At 53.1% G+C, this 19,862-nt stretch overlaps 1 protein-coding gene across 9 annotated transcripts in view; it reads left to right on the top strand.

Moving 5' to 3' along the window:
- Nucleotides 1–15,804, top strand: part of PPFIA4 (PTPRF interacting protein alpha 4) — a 51,133-nt gene extending 35,329 nt beyond the window's left edge. For 5 of the 9 annotated variants that reach the window (XM_027074733.2, XM_027074735.2, XM_027074727.2 and 2 more), the window contains 8 exons: nt 232–258; nt 1,929–2,104; nt 5,770–5,867; nt 6,529–6,704; nt 9,117–9,185; nt 12,740–12,914; nt 13,052–13,156; nt 13,463–15,804. In XM_027074733.2, the coding sequence (XP_026930534.1) occupies nt 232–258; nt 1,929–2,104; nt 5,770–5,867; nt 6,529–6,704; nt 9,117–9,185; nt 12,740–12,914; nt 13,052–13,110 (780 nt within the window). In that variant the 3' untranslated portion in view covers nt 13,111–13,156; nt 13,463–15,804. The remainder of the gene's footprint in view (nt 1–231; nt 259–1,928; nt 2,105–5,769; nt 5,868–6,528; nt 6,705–9,116; nt 9,186–12,739; nt 12,915–13,051; nt 13,157–13,462) is intronic. The other 4 variants (XM_053209495.1, XM_027074731.2, XM_027074732.2 and 1 more) reach the window with 3 other exon arrangements.
- Nucleotides 15,805–19,862: the final 4,058 nt, after the last annotated feature.

The following is a 19,862-nucleotide window of genomic DNA, read 5'->3' as shown; positions in this document are numbered from 1 at the left end:
AGGTGTGGAAACGTGTTTTTGCCACACACACATTCACTCCCCCCTCACTGCAAACACAGGCACATGTGCCAGCCTTGTGTTCTCGCTTGGTCCTCCCAACAAGCTCTCCCTAGTCACCCTCCTAGCCACTGGTGCGTCTGCTCCCTCTTCTCGATGGGGCCTGGGGTGGACGCTTCCAGGTTTCTTGACTTTGCCTGTTTCCCCTGACACGCTGCACATCGTTCCCGCTAGGACAGTGAGGAGGGCAGCTGGGCTCAGGTAAGACCCCCTTCCCTGTCCAGAGCCACCTCCCAGGAGTTCAGGACAGATTTTTTCCCAACAGGCTGTCTGCCCGACAGGACGCCCTGAGTCCCAGTCTATTTATGTCCCTCTTCGCATGAAAAGCCCTGGACGGGTTTTCTCCTGCCGCTAAAGCACCCTCCCTCCTCATTGCCCTCTAGCTTCTGGTTTCTCAGGATGGCAGGTGGGGAGCCTTGGAGGCCCCCAGCATGCCTGCATCTTCCCCTCTCTTCCCAGGAACCATGAGACTGAGATTGGTACCAACCCTTTTCTTCACCCCATCCCTTTCAGAGGGCACAGCCGTGAGCTGGGCAAAGGCCTTTTACTCATTCACTCAGTGGGCAAATATTTATTGAGCAGCCGCTAGGTATCAGGGGCCTTTCTAAGCTCTCTGGATACAGAAGTGGACAAACTAAGCCCCACAGAACTTATATTCTAGGAGAGAGATAGACCCTAAGCGCGTAAACCCATCAGTGAGCACTGTGTCACACGGATCCACGTGCCGTGAAACAGCACAGGGAAAGCCAGAAACCAGGGCCTGGACAGATCGTCGTGTACATTCACCCAGTAAAACAGCAGGGGAGATGGATGAATTTTAGAAATACAACGTCAAGTGAAAAGTCTAAGTCCCAAAAGAGTCATAGAATTTTATGCTAAAACTCAAAAACAAGCAAACTTAATAATACGTTTGTTAGAGAAATATGCATTGGTGATTATAAGGACTGTAAACAATGTTTTTCAAGCAAGGGAATGATAGAAAACTCTAGACGGGCAGTTACCCCTAGACGGGCGGCAGGGGACAGGACGGGGAAGGAGAGCGTAAGGTGGACACAACCGGGTGGCGTTGTCCATCAATGTTAACTTCATTTATTTATGCTTAACGGCGAACGTTTGCTACATTTATTTTTGTGTGTATAACGGTTTCATTTTCAAAGATAAGTTTCTCAGCCTAAAAAAATCAAGTAGGGTTAGGAAACCATGATGGAGGATTGCTGTTCACCCAGTCTTTCTAAGGATAGGTGGTCAGGGAAGTCCCTGCTGTCGGCGGGAGGTGACAACCAGAGCAGGTGGGGAGGGTCAGGGGGGCGTGGAGGGTGCTTGGGAAACAGGAGTTCTGGAGAATTCCTGGAGTGGACACCAGGCCTCAGAGAACTGAGTGCTGGCTGTTCAGACGCTATTCATCAGCCTGTAGCTTTTGACGTCGCGAGTCAGTACGTAACTCCCCTGTAGATGCGTGAGCCAGTTTCCCAAGTGACATTGGCTCTTTTCTTGCTGTTCTGCGGGTCCTCTGTAACTTGGCCTGTCCCCTGGGCGCAGTGGGCTTGAGGCTGACCGAGCAGCAGGAAGGCAGGTCTGCCACACAATACCGCAAATGCATTCCTGGGTCGACAGGAAGGACTTCATATTATCTGCTGCCTGGATAGTTGCTTCTGTTCATTAGTGTAGATAAGTGATCCACGAAGGGAACCGTATCATTCTGAGATCTTACAAAGTTCCATTTAAACCCCCCACCTCCTACCACGCCCAGCTTCTTAGCGAAAATAACCCACCGTGGAGGATGGAGTGACGTTCCTCTCGAGCAGATACGCCAGCCGCGGTTCGCTAGCACTGCCTTCCTCCCCTATAGCTCCTCTACCTTGTTCCCCCAGACCCTGGCCTATGGGGACATGAACCACGAGTGGATTGGGAACGAATGGCTCCCCAGCCTGGGGCTCCCCCAGTACCGCAGCTACTTCATGGAGTGCCTGGTGGATGCTCGCATGCTGGACCACCTCACCAAGAAGGACCTGCGGGTCCACCTGAAGATGGTGGACAGCTTCCACCGGTGAGCAAGGCTGGAGCCCCGCACGGGTCTCCGCCAGCCCCGGGGGTCTGTCTCCCGCAACGCACGTGCCTCCAAGCGGCCTGTCCGGGCGCCCGCAGGTCTCCCCCTTGCGAAAGCCGGGTCCTTGTCTCGTCCTGCAACTTGAGGGAGGGTTCTGCCCTCTTACCTCCCGCCCTTAAGACACAGAAAGTCATTTTTCCTTCGCTTCACTTTCCGGGAGATTTCCCCTCTGAGGTCTGAATTTCATTTCTTCCGGCTTGCCGAGTTCTCTCTGTTTACCCTGGGGAGGCTCCAGCCGAAACCAGTGTCCAGCTTGGGTGTCTAAGAGGAAGGGTGTTTCTGAGCCCTTGTCCTGCCTGCCTCCCAGGTCTGAGCTTCTCAGCTCAGCCCACGCCCTTTTGTACAGGATGCCATCCAGTTCTCTCCTCCTCCTCGCGGACAAGGTCTTCTGTTCAAAAGTGTCTGCGGTGGAGGTCTCCAACTGGCAGCCCGTGGGCAGCATTTGGCCCACAGATGTGTTTTGTTTGGCTGACACGGTATTTTAAAGATTATGAGTTTAGTTGCCAGTATTCAAACACTGGGAGATTTTACACAAAATTCTGGATGTCTGGCTTCTCTTAAAAAAAAAATTGGAAGACGTGTTGACACATTCCAGCATGGGGACAGCCCTTCTGAGACAGGTAGGCGTAGTCTCCAGGTCCTGCTTCACTCATCGCATAGTGATGCGTGCTTGACCCCAGCAGGCACTTGGGGTGGGGAGCGAGGTGGGTGCTGATGTTCCAGGGGTCGACGGTAGTTAGGGAGTCCTTTTAACGTCTAGCTTCAAATCACACAGGTCGCTGTTTGAGCCAGGTTCTTGGTCTTTTACCATTAATTAATGCCTACGCCACCCCGCAGGGGAGGTGTGACCCCATCTCACATGTTCTGAGTGCCACACAGCTGGAAAGTGGCTCAGCTGGCGTTCCAACCCAGGCGAATGAGAGGGTAATGGGACGAACGCTGGAGCTGGGGGCGTGTGGCTTTACTAGCTTCTCATGGGGCTCCTTGGATGTCCCTTGGTCTCTCTGACTCATAAACCATGGAAGGTTAAATGCATAAGGGATCTAGTTAGCCTCCCTATTTTGTGGGTGAGGAAACTGAGGCACAGGAAGGAGCATCGGGCATGACAGCTGAGTGCATGTCTCCTGACACTGAGTCCAGCCTTCTTGCCCCCATGCTGCAGAGCCTTTGATGCTAGAACTCTCTACTGTGACCTCCCTCACCATCCCCCCACCCCTTCTCAGGGCTGAAAGGGAATCTTCTGTCTCAGTGGGTCCGGGAGGCTGCCAGGCCTGGCTGCACCTGTCCCCTTGTCAATGACTGACAGGGCTGCGGACAGAAGGGCCACTGGCCGGCCAGCTGGGATGTCCCTGGGCTGCTGGAGGATCAGTCTGCTCGGCCCCACCCAGCACTATGGAGGTCCTCCTGGGGACCCTCTGCCCAGGCCCCAGGAGAGCCTCGGCCTGCATTCATGCTTCCAGATTCAGCTCCACATCTCGAGTACTTCAAGGGTTCCTAAAGCATTTCCACGCCCTTTACTTCAACTTTGTGTATACCTGCTTTTATTCCACTTAACCTTCCATAAAGCGTGTTCTTACATCTTTAAGAAATTATTTTGAATCGTCCTTATTATGATGAGAAAAAGATATTTAAAAACCCTCCTTTTAATGAGGAAAACAAGCCCAATAGAGGTGGAGTATCACCAGGTCACTCAGCCAGGTGGATACAGGATGGGGCCAATACCCTTCCTTCTTCACACCTAACTCTGAGCGCTTTTCCCTGGAAGCATGGTGTCCTAGTGAGCAGCTTTTCTAGAGAAGCGGCTGTCCTGAGGAGAACCGGCCCACACGGCATCAGTAATGTTCTCCCAGTGGTGGTACCGTTGCTGAGTGCCTGGACGTTCCAGGGGCTGGGCTAAGCCCTTCCATGCACGATCACCTGTGAGGCTCACGGCAGCCCGGCCGGAGAGGTGTGACCTCATCTCACGTGTGCTGAGGGCCACCAGGCCGGGGAGTGCCAGAGCTGGCGTTCAAACCCAGGCTGATCTGACTTTAGATTTTTGCTCTTCGGTGAAACAACTTTGAAAGTCCTCGGAACTGGACTGAAAATTATAGCACGTAGGACTGGAAGGAGACAAAAGGCATTTCTAGTTAGGACGTGTGTGTGCTCCTGCCCCCTCCAGTGGACCCAGGCTTGAGCAATGACTGAGTGCCCTGGGCCAGAAAAGAAGTCCTAGAAGTGGTGTCTTCGGAGCTGTGAGGGATTGTTCGAGGCCCCAGGGCTGCCTGGGTATAGCTGAAGGGGGAGAGAAGAAAGGAGCCAGCAGCATAGTTTAATTTCACAAAGCAATGGCCACAAAATAGAGTTTGGAGGGAACGTCTGTTCCTCCGTTTGCTAGGCGACAAAACCCAGAGAGGCTGCATGACCAGCAGTGTTCAAGTTAAGGAGGGACCTTACGATAGAAGCTGCCCACGGTGGAAGGAGCTGCCTCAGGAGGTAGTGAGTTCCCTGTCGTCAGAGGTGTTGGGCCCAGGTGTTCATACTATGCAGAAGGATGGTACACAGGTGACACCTGCATGATATAGGAGCTTGGACCAGTGGCCTGGAGGGTCCCTTCTAACCTGCAGACTCGATGGTTCTTGGTCTGGTTTAGTTATTATTTACTGCATGCTTGCTACGCACCTGGTACTGTTTAAGTACTTTTAGTACTTTCCATGAACCATTTCATTCCATTCGTTAAGCATTTATGGTGTTTACTAAGTGCCAGATGCTATTCTAGGGGTTTGAGAAATATCAGTGAACAAAACAGGGTTGCCCTCGTGGAGTTTACATGCTAACTGGGAGGGACAAAGAACCATACGTGTATTGTATATAAAGTACGTTGATAGATAAAAACTGCTAGGAAAAAAAATAGACCAAGGTTAGACCAGGATAAGGCGGCGGGGGGGGGGGGTGTTGGGAATACGGGCTGGGGGTAATGATGGTGGTGGTGCAGTTTTAAATCAGGGGGACAGGGTGACCGTTGAATTGAGAAGATGACACTTGAGCAAAGACTTCGAGGAGACGGGGTGAGCCACGCAGCAGATCGGGGCAAGAGTGTTCCAGGCAGAGGGAACAGCCAGGGCAAAGGCCCTGAGGCACAGAGGCCAAGCGTGCCTGCTGTGTTTGAGGAAGAACAGAGATGTCACTGTACAGGGGCACGTCATGTAGCACGTGTAGGTCATTGTAAGGACTCTGAGTGAAATGGGGATACAAAGAAATATTTGTAGGGATCTTTCTGTGGGTCCTATTTTTATGGGTCAGATATCTGTAGGGTCATTCCAGTGCCTGGGGTGGGAGCAGGGCGGGGGGGGGGGGGAATGTTGCTTCTTTGAGAGAACTTTCCTTCCATCAGGCCCACACCCTGGCCAAGAGGGAGGACATAGGGTAGGCAGAGGAGGGAAAGTAGTCTTGGGCTGGATCACACACAAGCCCTGGGAAAAGGAGGAGCATGAGTGGGCCGGGGTGCTCTTTATGCTGGAAGACACAGGCCTGAACATGCTAGGGCCAGTGCTGGATGTAGGACAGATGTGGCAGGAATGTGGCCCCCCTGAGGCTCTGGCTCAGGGGGGGCTATGTACCTGCAGAACCAGTCTTCAGTATGGCATCATGTGCCTGAAGAGGCTGAATTATGACCGAAAGGAGCTGGAGAAAAGACGGGAGGAAAGCCAGCATGAGATCAAGGGTAAGCTTAGCAGGCTCAGCGTGCCTCCTCTGAAAGGCATGGGAGCAGCCTTGGGGGAGCAGATGCCTGCCTCCTGTCCCCTGCCCTGGGCGAGTGGGGGGAGAAGAGGCATTCTGTACCTTAGGGAGCCTCCAAACCTGAGGGAAGCTCAGGTGATGAGGGAGACCTAGTCCGTGCCCAAAGGACGTTGTCATCTGGTGGAGAAGAAATAGCCCTGCCCGGTCACCTGTAACCCCACCCTACCCCCTGACAATGGCCACCGACTGGACACATGCAGTGAATCCCCTCGGACAGTGCTATGGACTGGCCTGGGAAAATGCTCATGGACTGTGTTGATCTGGGTGGCATTGGGCAGGAAAGAGAGACAAGTCTTAGATTCTAAGAGGACCATTCCAGCCTGGGGGTAGGGGATGGCCTGGCCAAGGGCTCTGGGGAGAAAGTCAGGAGCCTGCTGGCCTGACCCTTGAGTCCTACAGGCTGGCAGGGATGGAGGGAGGTGGTGCTGGTTCTCTAGGAGCCCAGGTGCCAGGGAGGACAGACAGAAGACAGAAAGCAGGGTAGACTGGAGCTCTGGGTCCAGGGAAGCCGGTTTCCGTCCCTGGAGGGGGTGTGGCCAAACCTACTGTCTCTTCCTAACCCGTTTTCTTGCCCCGCCCTCCAGATGTGCTGGTCTGGACCAACGACCAGGTGGTTCACTGGGTCCAGTCCATTGGGCTCCGGGATTATGCAGGAAATCTGCAGGAGAGCGGTGTGCATGGTGCCCTGCTGGCCCTGGATGAGAACTTTGACCACAACACGCTGGCCCTGGTCCTCCAGATTCCCACACAGAACACCCAGGTGGGCATCCTTGTCATCAGTCAGTCTTAATCTCAGGCTCCCCCTCCGCCGACTCTCCTGCTCACACACACAGGTTTACAGATTTGTTGAGGGACTGTTCTGGGGCCTGTCTCGGAGGGGATCACAACGTCCTCACACCTCCAAGTGGTCTCTGTGCATAACCAGGCCACCTAGGGAGCAAACTTCCTTCACATACAGGGCACATCTAGCCCAGGCCCAGAACACTGTGTTAATCCTCTCCCAACCCCATCTTTGCATTTGACACTTTGTTTTTTATTTAATTAATTAATTAATTAATTAATCTGCCTGTTTACTTATTTATTTATTTTTCATATACTTTATCGTCAAGTTGGCGAACATACAGTGTATATACGGTATGCTCTTGGTTTTGGGGTTAGATTCCCGTTGATTCATCGCTCACGTACAACACCCAGTGACGCTTTGTTTTTCCTCACTCTGCTTTTCTGACCTGACTCTTCTTAGAGGAGAAAAGGCCTGGGGGCCGAAGGGATCAGAGGACACCCCCCCTCCCCCCCCCTCCCCCCCCCCCCCCCCCCCCCCGCCCATCTCCTTTGTCTCCTACCCCAGAGATCTGCCCTGGGCTCCCAGGCTTGAGAAAGCTAAATATACCAAATAACACAGCCCAGAGCCTCTCTGCACCAGGCCGTTGTCTCCCTGTCAGCAGCTCAAATGATGAGACATCTCCTTAAATTACATTTCACAATTGTTATGGAGCTCTCATCCAAGACGATATCTAAACTCTCTTGGACCTATTTATATGTTTGGCCTTTCTAGCTTCCTGTGGGTAAAGGACTCCAGAAGTACTACCTGTTGTGTTTAGTACTTCCTGATTTTATTTGTCCCAAATTGTGCCCCAGTCAGGCTCCCCCTGGGGAAGGGAACGGCCTCATCCTCATTTACTAGGTTTGGTGAGGCTATGTGTATTTGGCCCGTGCTCACCTTTTGTGATTTCATAAACTCTGATTGTGTTGCCTCGGGGCTCAGGCCTTTGTCTCTCCAGACGGAGTGATCTTAATTCTTTTAGGCTTTCCTCATATAGACTCGCCTCCGTGCCCTGATCGTTTTAGCTGCCCCTGTCTGGACTGGTTGCAGCTGTCAGGCCTCTTGAAATTCAGCCACTGGAGTCGCACAAGCTATTCCGGGAGCAGATGCGTTTTGGCTCGTGCGAGGGTGGGGCTGTGTGGTCTCGTAATGCCGGGTGGCGTGTGGGCCTCTTGGGGATGTTGGCAGCACACAGGGCCAGTGTGTCCCATAGGCTCTCGGCAGTGACCCCCCTCTCCCCCCTCCCCCCCCCCGACCTGTCAGAACGGAGAGGACAGATCCCTGTTCTCTAAGAAGAGCTGGGATTCCCCTACCCCCCTACGCAGTTTTTCTGTACGTGCCCACCTCCAACCTCATCTGCGTTCTCACCTGCTCTCACAGCTCTGGGACAGGTTTCTGAAGTTTGTAAGTGTCATCGTCACCTTTCCTTACCCAGAGGAGCGGTGTCGTCTGGAGACTTGGAAGTGTATTAGGCTTCTCCTTTGCTGTCACTTATGAGAATATTACCTTCTCAATACTGACAGAGACAGTCCTTATGAACCTCCGTGGTTAGCATTTCTCACCCGGAAATGGGCTTGTTCTTCTCTATCGTTTGTTTGTCTCCTGTCTCTAAATGTGTCCGGGTTTTGTGGCTCGCAATGCATTTGTAAAGAGCGGCCGGAGACATCTCTGGTGCGTGCTAACCTTTCTGGTTTTCCTGACTCTTCCGTTTAGCTCAGCTATGAGAGGAAGTGGGGGCTGACCCAACATGGAATTCTTCCTCAACAATGGTTAAAAATATCTGGTGGCAGTTCTGAAAACTTTGTTGTTTCTGGCGTTTCCCAAATCTCCTGCTGAGTTAGGCTCCTGGGAGGCTTAGTCAAGGCCCGTATGCACCGTCAGCCCAAGGGCCATGGAGATCTGTGACTCAGCCGTCCTCCTAATTTAAAGTTTTGATGTGGAGCCTTATGAAATACGTTTCTTTAATCTAAATTAAATCCTTATTATCCATGGTCTACATGCTCATTTATCCCTTCAGAAAGGTAGTAAGGCCTGATTTTCCTTTACAGACACAATATGGGGTTACCCCTCACCCCACTTAAGGGAACCCTGTGATCCACGTGTTCTGTGGTCCTACTTTGTACAAAATTACAGTTTTCTAATGTGCTCCATATGAAAGAATCCTAAGGTTTACAGTTTCACTTCCAAGAGGACACTGAAGTTTGCTTGAAACAGCATCAGGGCTCACGGGTTAAATGCACTGAAAGCCCTATCTCTGTCTATGGGCCCCTATGAAACAGAAGCAAGATGACATAGAAGTCATTGACTATACCCCTTCCACCTCTTCCTCTTTCACCCTGTGGACTCCAGGCTCGCCAGGTGATGGAAAGAGAGTTCAACAACCTGTTGGCCTTGGGCACAGACCGGAAACTGGATGATGTGAGTACTTGGCTGTGAATCAGGGGCCTTTGGGATTTGGCCATTGTTGGTTGGTTGGGTTGGAGTTCATGAGTTGTGCTTTCCTTGGGCTGATAATTGGTGGGGTGGTCAAAGGGAGAAGAGCCAGAGGGGATGGCGATGATGTTAGAGAATTGGGGGAGGGGGGCAAAAGAGCGAGGCCTAGCAGTAGGCCTGGAGAAGTCTCCAGGAAACTCCTTGTACAAAAACTAAAGGCTCCTATATGTTATACTTCTAGCATCTTCCAACTCTGTGCCCTGCCGCTGTCCTAACCACACAGGATCAGAGGTTCCCCCAAAGGCCATCTCCTTGGGATCATACCTTTTTCTACCATTTCTCAGATACCATCTCTCAGTGCTATTGGTAGAGCATGATTCCAGCCTGCTTATTAGGATTCCCATCCTGTCATAGTGTGGTTGTTTGGAGGCAGGCGTTATGCTGAGGTCCTTAAACGACAGGCTTGCTCGCTTGTTCCACAGGGCTGTTTGACACACTGGCTCAGACATATATCATCACTGCTTCCTCTCCAGTTTTACTCTTGAGTTACCTTCATATCAAGTTAAGGTTCTCTTTTCTTGGCCCCCATGTTCGATGAAAACACAGCCTTTTCCCCTGGGTTTTGTCAGGCCTTTCCCTTGCGTTTAGGCTGGACTGTGTCCAGGAAGACCTGCATGTCCTGAGCCCTAATGCCCCCATTGGAGTTGCCTACCAAAGGGTTACCTGTTTCCTGAGGGTGCAGCCCCCTCCTCAGCCCTCCTCTCTTCTTCCCCCTTCCCCCTTCCCGCCTTCTTCCCTACTTACTTTTGATCACCAACCTTCCCTGCTGTTGCCTGTCAGGTGAGGCTTGGCTGCCCTGGCTCCAAACAAGTTAAAAAGGAGCCCAGATTATTTATTTTTAGCTTCTCCATCTTCAATCAAATCTAGTTCTTCTGATCTCCGTTGTCTGTGTAGCTTCCCTTTCTACACATCCCTTCCCCGACCAATGCCTCTGTTTGGACTAGTGGACCTCCTTTTTTGGGACACCCTTAGTGTCACCTAAGTGTCAACTTAGTCTTTCTTAGTTGGGTTGGCCAGGGCTAAAATCCACCTTTGTGGAATGACTGCTCTGCTTCGGTAGATAGGACACGCTCAGGCATACACGGAATTTGTGGAGGGGTGTGTTCTTCACGGAGGTGCCTTGAAATATGGAGTGTGTTATTTATACACACACACACACACATATATATATGTATATATATATATATAAAATCACACACACACGTACACATATGTGTGTGTACGTGTGTATGTATTCCTGTCAAGGAGATAAATTGCCAGACCCCACCAGCTGTCCCCACCCTCAGAGATCTTAATTTTTCCAATGCCCCTGCCATGTGGACCCTTCTTTTATTCCCCACCTGCCGAGGATCTTAGCTTTCTTTGATGCTGTTTAGAAAAATGATTCCTGTATATCTTAGTGCGGTGCTTCCTAATTAGAAAGCTGTGTATTCCTTCAATCCTTATAAAAATATTCTTTGAAGGCCTCCTCTGGGCCAGACATTGGCCCAGGCATAGGGATATACTGGTGACAGACAACTCATTTTATGCTAACAATCATCATGTGGGGCAGGTTATCATCCCCCTCTGACTGATGAGGAATTAAGCTTGAGGTGGGATTTGGTGGTGGTGGGCACAGGGGAGGTCAGAGATCCAGGGAGACTGCTTTCTGTCTAGGCATCTAGCACAGCATCAGCAACCTTGAGCTGTCTCTTGTTTCCTCTGTCAGTTCTGGTTCTCAGTTTCCCCTCTCAAGCTTCAAGGCCCTGGAGGGCTGCATCCAAGTCTCCCCCTACATGGAGAGCAGGACTTAAGGAAAAAGAGGAGAGGAACAGGAAGAACATCTTCTAGGGGACAAGTGATACAGAAACAAGTCTTAGCGCTGGCTGAAGGTAGAAATCGAGAGAGAGAAAGAGAGAGAGAAAGGGAAACCACCCTGGGCTAGATTAAGGGTAGGATCATGGACCAGACAGAAATAATGAGGAAAGTTCCTGATGAATTCAGGGATAGGATGCCTACATAGGAAGCCAGCTGCCATCCATTCATTTAACAAATATTTATTGAGTGCCTACAGTGTTCCTGAGCACTACTCTGGGGCTGGGGATACATTGGTTGGAACTAAAAAGATGATGGTGTCTGTCCCATGGAGGACAGAATTTGAAAGTGAGAGGGAGAGAGTTGAGGGAGGGGAGTGGAAGAAGGAGAGAGAGAGGGGGGTGGTTAATGAAATACAGTAAGACCTTGGTTTTGAGGCAGAATTTGTTCTGGAAACATGCTTGTAATCCAAAGCACTTGTATATCAAAGCAAATTTCAAGAACCATTGGCTCGGTTGTGATCATGTGACCTTCAGTGTCACGAACTATATCACAAGACATCGCTCGTTTTTCAAGTTAAAATTTATTACAAACGTTTGCTCATCCTGCAGAACACTCGCACAAGTTACTCTCAATCCAAGGTTTTACTGTAATCCCATAAGTACACGAAAAACTGATACCAGCGTGGGTGCTGGGACAGAGGTACATTGTGCCAAGAAGTGATGGGGTTTGGCCTCCTCAGAGCACAAGCAACAAGGGGCTTGGGGCCGGGAGGGGTTGAGGCAAGAACTGGTGGGTTAATGTCTCTTGTTCCTCCTGCAGCTCTCTGCCTATACCCGTTCTGAGAACACCGATTGGCTTGGTCGGGGTGGGGGGGGGGGGTGGTGCTGGGGAGATTAGACATGGCTGCCAAGCAGGGTGGAAGTGAGCTCTTCCGGGGAGGATGGGGAGGCCTGTGCAGAGGGGCATCCTGTAGAGTTTTGGCTCTGGGTGCCCTTTGGCAGAGATAGTCTGGAGACTCCGCTGACAGATGGCCCACCACCTCCTTTGGGGGAGCCTGCCTCTGATCTGCCATCCACCTGACCCATCGCTGTCACAGAATGCTCTCACTTGATCCCATTAGGGATAGGCAGCCTGAGAAAGAGGGCAGATGATGTTCTTCCTATTTTATGGACACAGAAATGGAAGCTCAGAGAGGTCACTTAACTTGCCCAGGGACACATAACTAGTAAAATGGTAGTCAGGTCTCCTGACTCTTGGCCCGGTGCGTTTCCGGCACACCCTGGGCTGCAGCCAGAGGGAAGGCAGGAGGGGTTGGGTGGGGGCTGCTCGGTGCCCCTGGGACGAGGCTAGGAGAACGTGAAAGGTCAGTGGGCATCCCCAGCCCAGTGTGAGATGACGGGGCTGGGTAGGGAAACGGTTCAACTGCAGGATGGTGCCAGGTCTGACAAGAGGGGACCCCACCCTACCTGGCGATAAGGAATCTGAATCCCCCGGGGCCCCTGGGAGTCCTCTACTTCGCCCCCATTCATTTTACCGACGGAAAAACAGGGCCAGACAGAGGAGGTGACCTTGCCCCCCCTCCGTACCCCGCCTTCCAGTGGGACGGGAGTGGCACCCCTAGAAGCAGCCGCGAGCGCGCTTCCCGCGGGCAGGGAGTGAGGGCCTCCGCGTGTCCCATGCAGGGCGAGGACAAGGTGTTCCGGCGCGCGCCGTCCTGGAGGAAGCGCTTCCGGCCGCGGGACCCGCACGGCGGCCTGCTCGGCGCCTCGGCCGAGACGCTCCCGGCCGCCTTCCGCGTGGCCACGCTGGGGCCGCTGCAGCCGCCGCCCGCGCCGCCGAAGAAGATCACGCCGGAGGGTGAGTGCCGGGCCGCCGGAGGGGCCTGCGGGCGCCGCTGCACTAACGCTGCCGCCGGGCCGGCGGGCGGGCGGGCCCCCGGAGCGCGCGCACTAACCGCCGCTCTGTGTTCTCCCGCGGCCGCCGACTCCTCCCAGCCGGGACGGCGGGGGCGCAGAGACTGGAGCCCTCCACGGTTCGGACCTACTCCTGCTGACCCCCCTCCCGCCCCGGCTCTCGCGGGGGTGTGCCCGTGGCGCGGGGTAAGTGGGCCGGGCCCGGGCCGGACACCACCCCCCCCCCCCGCCCCCGCCGCCGGCGGCCCCCGCTCGCGCGCTGTGCACCTGCCAGGCCAGCACTCGTCCGGCTTGCCCTGCCCGCTGCCGCCGCCGCCGCCGCCCGGGCGCTTGGCGCTTGCAAGCTCGCTGCGCATGCATGCGCCCCAGACCCCCAGGGACGACTCCCAGCTCACCGTGCAATGCATCTCTCTCTCTCTCTCTCTCTCTCTCTCTCTCTCTGTCTGTCTGTCTTTCTCTTTCTCTCTTTCTTTCCCTCTCTCTCTCTTTCAGCTCGCTCCCACTATCTCTATGGACACATGCTCTCCGCCTTCCGGGACTAGCCACGGCCCCCAGGGCCAGCGTCCTCCCGCTGGGTTTCACAGGCTCAGCTGGCCCTGGCCTCTCCTGCTCGTTCCCTGGTCCTCTCACGGCTCCTAGTCTCGTCGTGACTTTCCGGTTGCCCTGGATCTCAGAATATACTCGTCCACCCCCTTCGGCATCCCACTACTCTGAGTTCCACCGTGTGTCCTTTGTAAGTCTCTTGTGGCTGTGGCTGGGACTCGAGGTTGTCCATGCTTGGGATTCTGCAGAAGGGACAGGACAGCAGTAGCCCAGGCGGGGTTGTGACTTCACCCTCCATCTTCTGGGCCTAGCCAGCCTGTTCTGGACTGCGACCTCCGCCAGATACCAGGATGCCGTGCCAAGGGCTGAGGATGGCCCTTCCAAGAAAACGGCACTTCGGACTCTGCCTTGCTCAGGCTATTGGGCCTTCTGGTCCCCGTGCACATCCTGCTTGTCTGATATCTGGTTTGGGCACCCCCCAGCATTAGCCCCTTTTCCCACCTTATCTCCACAACGGCAGCTCCTGCCTCCAGAACCTCTTTGGGGGCTGGGAGGGGCTGCAGAAAGCCCCATTCTCCCTCAGATGGTGAGGCTGGGGAGGAGGAAGGCTAAGGTGGTGATTCCAGGCTCTTGCTTAAGATGAATCCCAAATGTGAGTTGGGGAAGAATCTGAGAAAAACGGGCCTCTGAGCTTTGGGCCAAGGGTAAGGATGGGGAAACTCTCAGCCCTCATACCCAGTAAGAAGTGCAGGCAGGTCAGCTGGACAGAGAGCCAATGGCCTGCAGTAACCTTAAGTCCAAAGAGTGGTGGGAATGCCTCCTACCCCAGCGGTAGCGTGGAGTTGCTGTTGGGGCAGGGCTGGGGGTTGTGTGGGGTCCTGGCTCTGGGGACAGAAGAGAGCTACCCATGCGCCGTCTATTCTGCTCAGCATCCCCTCCCTTGCTGTCCTCCTCTGTCCCACGTTAGTAATCCAGCCCCTAAGAATATACCCAGTGGGTGGGTTGAAGATACACTGACCTTCAAATCAGATGTGGGAAAAAGGTAGTCCGGGGTTCTCTTCCCCTGATCTCTTAGGAAGAAAATAAAGCTTCCGCTTTAGTGAGCATATTCCAGGTCCAGGAAATCCAGTGTCGATGAAGGTCTTCACTCTCCTGCCTGCCCCTACATCAGCCAGTCCTTGTTCAGGGCTCTCTCAGTGTGCAGGGACTGCCTCCTCCAGAAATTCCTGAGCCCCACCCAGCTTCCACCATTTTAATTGCTTCCCTCACGCAGCACAGTGGCAACCGGGCCTGGGGGATACAGGTCCTAGTTTGGTCGGAATGTCATTCCCAAGAAACCCGTCTTAATCCACTTCCTCGTCCTGCCAAAATGCCTGGACATGTTTGGGGCCCAAGTTCAGGGGGGAGTTGATGGAACCCAGGGCTTCATCCAAGTGAGAGGAGAGGACACGTGTCTGGAGCATGTTTCCTGGAGAGGCGCCAGTTCGTCACCTACAGGTGGCCGAGCAGCTGGTTTGCAACCTGATCGACTTGGGTTCTGAGCAGGGGCTCGGCTAACAGGTGGGATAGTGGGTCAGAGCACCCTGGCCCGCAGGAGTGATGGAGCCTGGGACGAGGCCAGGGCTCAGAGCCTTCTGTTTTTCGGCAGAGCAGAGGTCTGCCAGGGGCGGGGCTGGGTGGGCTCCCCTAGGTGTGGGCAAGGCCCCCCACCTGCCCTTGTTCTCCCTGGTTGTTCCTCGCCCTCCCTGTCCATCAGGCTGCTGCAAATGGAGCTGGATGCGTTCTTGAGCAGAAAACGACTTGGGTGGAGAGAAAAAGCCCCTATCCTTGGGTAATGGATGTTAAGATTATGGAGAAACCCCAGGCTCCTAAGATTGGTGGAGTTGGGGATCGCAAAGCCATCTGACTGTGTCAGGGGACTTTTGACGGACTAGCTCAGTGGGAGATTCAGCCCCATCTTCTCCTCTACAACTTGACCCTGTCATGGTTGGCCATGTACCTGGGTCTCTTCAGGGCATCTGGGGAGGTATTGCAGGGAGGTGATGGACAAGAGAACTTGTCCATTCAGTGATGGAAGGCTATTGTCTTGGTGTATCCCTTGCCTCACAGTCCGTGTAGTTTTTATTTGGAGAGTCACCAGTGACCCGAAGCCCCCTCACCAGCCTGCTGTATCTTGTCAGTTCCCTTCTCAGTACTGTACTGGCCCAGTGCGTCAGGAGTGGATGTGCGGGGGTGTATGAGTGTGATTGTGTACGTACCAATAAACAACCCGATGGTTTTAAGACAACCTACACATGGCTCTGGTCTTTTTTTTAACTTAGCGTTCAGCTGACGTGTCCAGCTTCTTCCACCGTCCTACGGCTGTGCTCCTCTGGGAAGTCAACATCAGAGTTTTAAAAACATACAGTCGGTAACCTTCTGTTTACTTACATAACCATGGGGTTGCTAGAGGTTAATGTGCAGGTTGCCTGTGCCAGGGGAGTTGAGGAGCGCCGATGCTGGACCTGATTTATTCCTTCTCCCTCTCTACTCACCTGGTCATGCTCCACTGCCTCGTGGCCTTTCCCACGGCCCCCAGGGCTGCCGCTGCTATAGGCCCCCTGCTCGGGATCACTGCAGCAGCCCCCGCAGCCTGTAGGTCAGAGGCCTGCTCCCTCCACATGGCGTGACAGGCTGCCTGCGACTTGGCTCCAGGCTCCCGCTCCTCCTCTCACCAGTCTGTGTCCGCCGACCTCAGAAACCTGTGTCCGCCAGCCCCATCAGCAGAAGGCAGCAAGAGTGCCTCTTGCCTTTGCAGCGCGAACCTTCCAGACCCACCTGGAGCATCACCTGGAAGGCAGGACCAGCCCCTCCCCGGCAGAATTGGAGAAGCAACAACCCTTTGCTCGCTGGCACTCTGGAAGCCACCGTGCCGTGTGGTGCCTCTCCTTGTCTCTTCCCACACGGCGCTGTGAGGGAGCCCCTCGGGTCTGTCTTCTTGATCTCCGTATCCCCTCGACAGACACGCTCGAGAGAATAAATGAACCGACCTTATCTCAGAGGGTTCTTATGAGGATGATTATTAAATAAAGCTCAACACTACCGGGAACTATTGTGCGCCAGATGCTGTTCTAAGCATGCTCAATGTATTAGCTCACTTAGCCCTCACAACTCTGTGTGGTGTTATCTTCGCCATCTTGCAGAACAGGAAATTGTAAGGCTAAGAACCACACTTCTTAAGTGTGGTTAATTGTAAGGCTAAGCTGGTGAGAGACAGACGTAGGTCCCAAAGCTAGCGCGGGGCCCCGTCCTTAACTGCGACACATATGTGAAAAGTTCTGACCATCTGCCAAGAGCCTTACCACTTACTAAATGTTACTTGCGTCTCTCTTTTTTACTTTTTTTTTCTACTTCTCTTTTAAGTGAGCTCAAGCCTCTGTCCCTTGGCTAAGCCTCCCCCAGTTCCCTGTCCCAAACCCACACTCATGCTGGAGCGCCTGGGTGGCTCAGTTTCCAAACCCACCCTCCTGTGGTGCTTGGCTTATGTTCGTCTTTGGACTGTGTTTCTTCTCACCTAAATTGTGAACTCCCTGAGAACAGCACAATACACCATATCCTTCCCAAGGCTAATGCCGTCCCAAGCACTGATGGTACGGGAAGGCGGAGTCCACCGGCACCCGTGACAGGGTGCGCCCCCGACAAAGCAACCTGTGACCCAGAGAGGGCACACAGGTGAGGGAAGGTGCTGGCCTTGTGTTTACACACCTCTGGGGTCCCCCCTCACTCCCTCCATGACCAAAGGTAGAATCGACCAGCCTTGGTGACCAGCTGGCCACAGGATGAGATCCGAAGGAACTCAGAAAAAAATTTTTGGGATGGGAAACTGCTTCCCAGTGTTGCCATCCACTGGGATGGGGAATGTGGAAGGAGCAGGCTTATGTGGAAATGTGAGTTTCGTTGTAGACCTGCTGAGCTTGAGATGAGATCCCAACATCATGTTTCTGTCAGCATTTGTAGGAAAGAAGATTCTAGGTTTCTTTCCCAGAAAGAACATGCCTCCCCTAGGGATGTTCTAAGCAGCGCAAGAGGCATAGAGTCTGGGTCTGGTTGTTGCCCGTGGCTGAGGGGTGAGGCACAGCCCAAATTGCCGTGGGGTGGAGATTTGGGGTTCCTATATGGGCCTGGACTATAGGTCCTTAGCCAAGACCCCAGCCTCACCTGGAACCTTCAGTCTTTCCTGAGTTTCGGCACAGCTTTAGGCATCTCTGCCCGAGCCTGGAGCCCAGAAGCCAGGCAGTGAGACAAGTCGGGGGGGGGGGGGGGGCGTGACATCTTGGGGGTAGGGTTTTATCCATGACAGAACCTGAACTGAGGGGACTCCTCTCCTTTCACCCTCCATTGTCTGCCCCCCTCCACCTCCCTCTCCAGGTGCAGCGTTAAATTTTTTTTTTAATGTTTATTATTTTTGAGAGAGGGAGAGAGAGAGAGAGACCAAGCAGGGAAGGGGCAGAGAGAGAGGGAGACACAGAATCCGAAGCAGGCTCCAGGCTCTGAGCTGTCAGCATAGAGCCCGATGCGGGGCTGGAACTCACAGACCGCGAGATCATGACCTGAGCCATAGTCGGCCGCCCAACTGACTGAGCCACGCAGGCGCCCCTCCAGGTGCAGCATTTAAAATGTTTTCCACTTTGCGAGATAGATTACCTTGAGAAGTTAGAGATCTAAGCCACAAATAGTACTTGAAGCAACAAATAGTACTTGAAGGTCACACTAATTATCTAAACACCCTAAGAAGTTCCTATCTACACTCTCAACAACTGATATGCCGATTCCAGGTAATTCTTCTTTGCGTTCTAGCGCATTCCCTGAAGCCCATTGTTAGGTAACATTTGATTAACCTGGCTTGATTTATTGCAGGTACTTCCACTGGAGACCGGATTGAAGCTAATTTCCCTAAAGAACTACCACTCATTATTCATTAATTGGAGTCTTATCTGTACTTTAGTTGTGAAGGCTAAGCATTTAGTTTAAGAAAGACCCAGTGCATTGATGACAATTGCTCATTCTGTGCAAATAACGAGTGAGGCTGGCTTCCATTTGGCCATGTCTGCTCTTCACCCCTGTGAGATTCCAGCACTCGTTTCTCTTTCTCTGGTGGAAGGCTTAAGGACGTAAAGACTGAAGAAGAATTAAGTAGACAATGGCCACCACCCCTGACAACGTTCAGGAACTATTAACCCTGATGGCTTTTGCTGAGGACTGTTCATTCTTACCAGGTCGTGAACGTGAACCTCAGTTTCCAACTGACATGATAGGTAAAGAAGAATAAACTTACCAAATACGTGCAGCCACTCCAGAGCCTATCAGCTCTGTAGAGATGAGCCCCCCTCTTCATGGCCACCTCAAGCCCCCAGTGAGAAGCAAGTCAACTGAAGGTGGTGGGATCGTATCCACTTGGGAGCTTGGGAGGTGACAGGGGCAGAGGAAATGAACTCGAGGGGAGCAGATCCTCCTTGAATGTGTAGCTCAGCATGTTCAGTGGTTCGTAAGGGAGTGAATGTAAATTTGAGAACCAAGGTGTGGCAATCAGGCTTGTGGCTCTCCTCATCTCCAAGGGCGGTGAGTGAGGGGGAGCTAAGAGCCTTAGAAATGACATCGGTATTCCTCTCCGGCCCTTTCAAGGTGGTACGACTATAAACACAGGGACACAACTCAAGAAGAAAATCCCACAGTGGGGCAGATTAGGCCAGTTTGTGACTCTCAGTTGGCCCGGCCCTGACTGGTTGTTTGGGACAGATACACCCCAGGTGGGGGGCTGCTCCCTTCTGCACCCTCACCTCGGTCTGTGAGCCTGCTCTGAGGTTTCCTTCTTCTCTTCCTTAGGCAGAGTTTCTGGAGAAACTCTGGGAGCCAAGAGTTGACCGTCCTCTTCAGGAGCAAGTCAGGAGGGGCAGATGTGGGGGAGATGGCCCAGCTGAACCCAGGGGTACACTGCAGAATGGGTCACAGAGCCTGGTAGGTAAAACAGGGTTACTTCCATTGTCAAGGGCCCTGAAGAATTGGGTGGGGGCTACAGTGTACCACGCTGTGAATCCCCAGACTTCTGTAATGATTCTGAAATTTATAATTTGCAATACATCAGACAAGTTTAGCCTCAAGCAGTTGGAATTAATCAAAATTTTAGTAGATGTTCACGAGCCATTCAGATTCTAGCTCCTGCTATCTCCCCAGCTAGTCCTTATGTAATTTCTGTCCAGAATCTTCTCTATTCTCCACCCACCTTCTCCCCTCAGCTGGCAGTTGGAAGATAGCATCCCATATGAAGAAAACCCCAGCTTCTCTTCCTGTGATTGTTGGTGAGGCCCTCCCC

The sequence above is a fragment of the Acinonyx jubatus genome, chromosome E4 (assembly GCF_027475565.1).
Source record: "Acinonyx jubatus isolate Ajub_Pintada_27869175 chromosome E4, VMU_Ajub_asm_v1.0, whole genome shotgun sequence".
Taxonomy (NCBI): Eukaryota; Metazoa; Chordata; class Mammalia; order Carnivora; family Felidae; genus Acinonyx; species Acinonyx jubatus.
The sequence above is the reverse complement of the archived record's forward strand: the minus strand, read 5'-3'. Positions and strand labels throughout refer to the sequence as shown.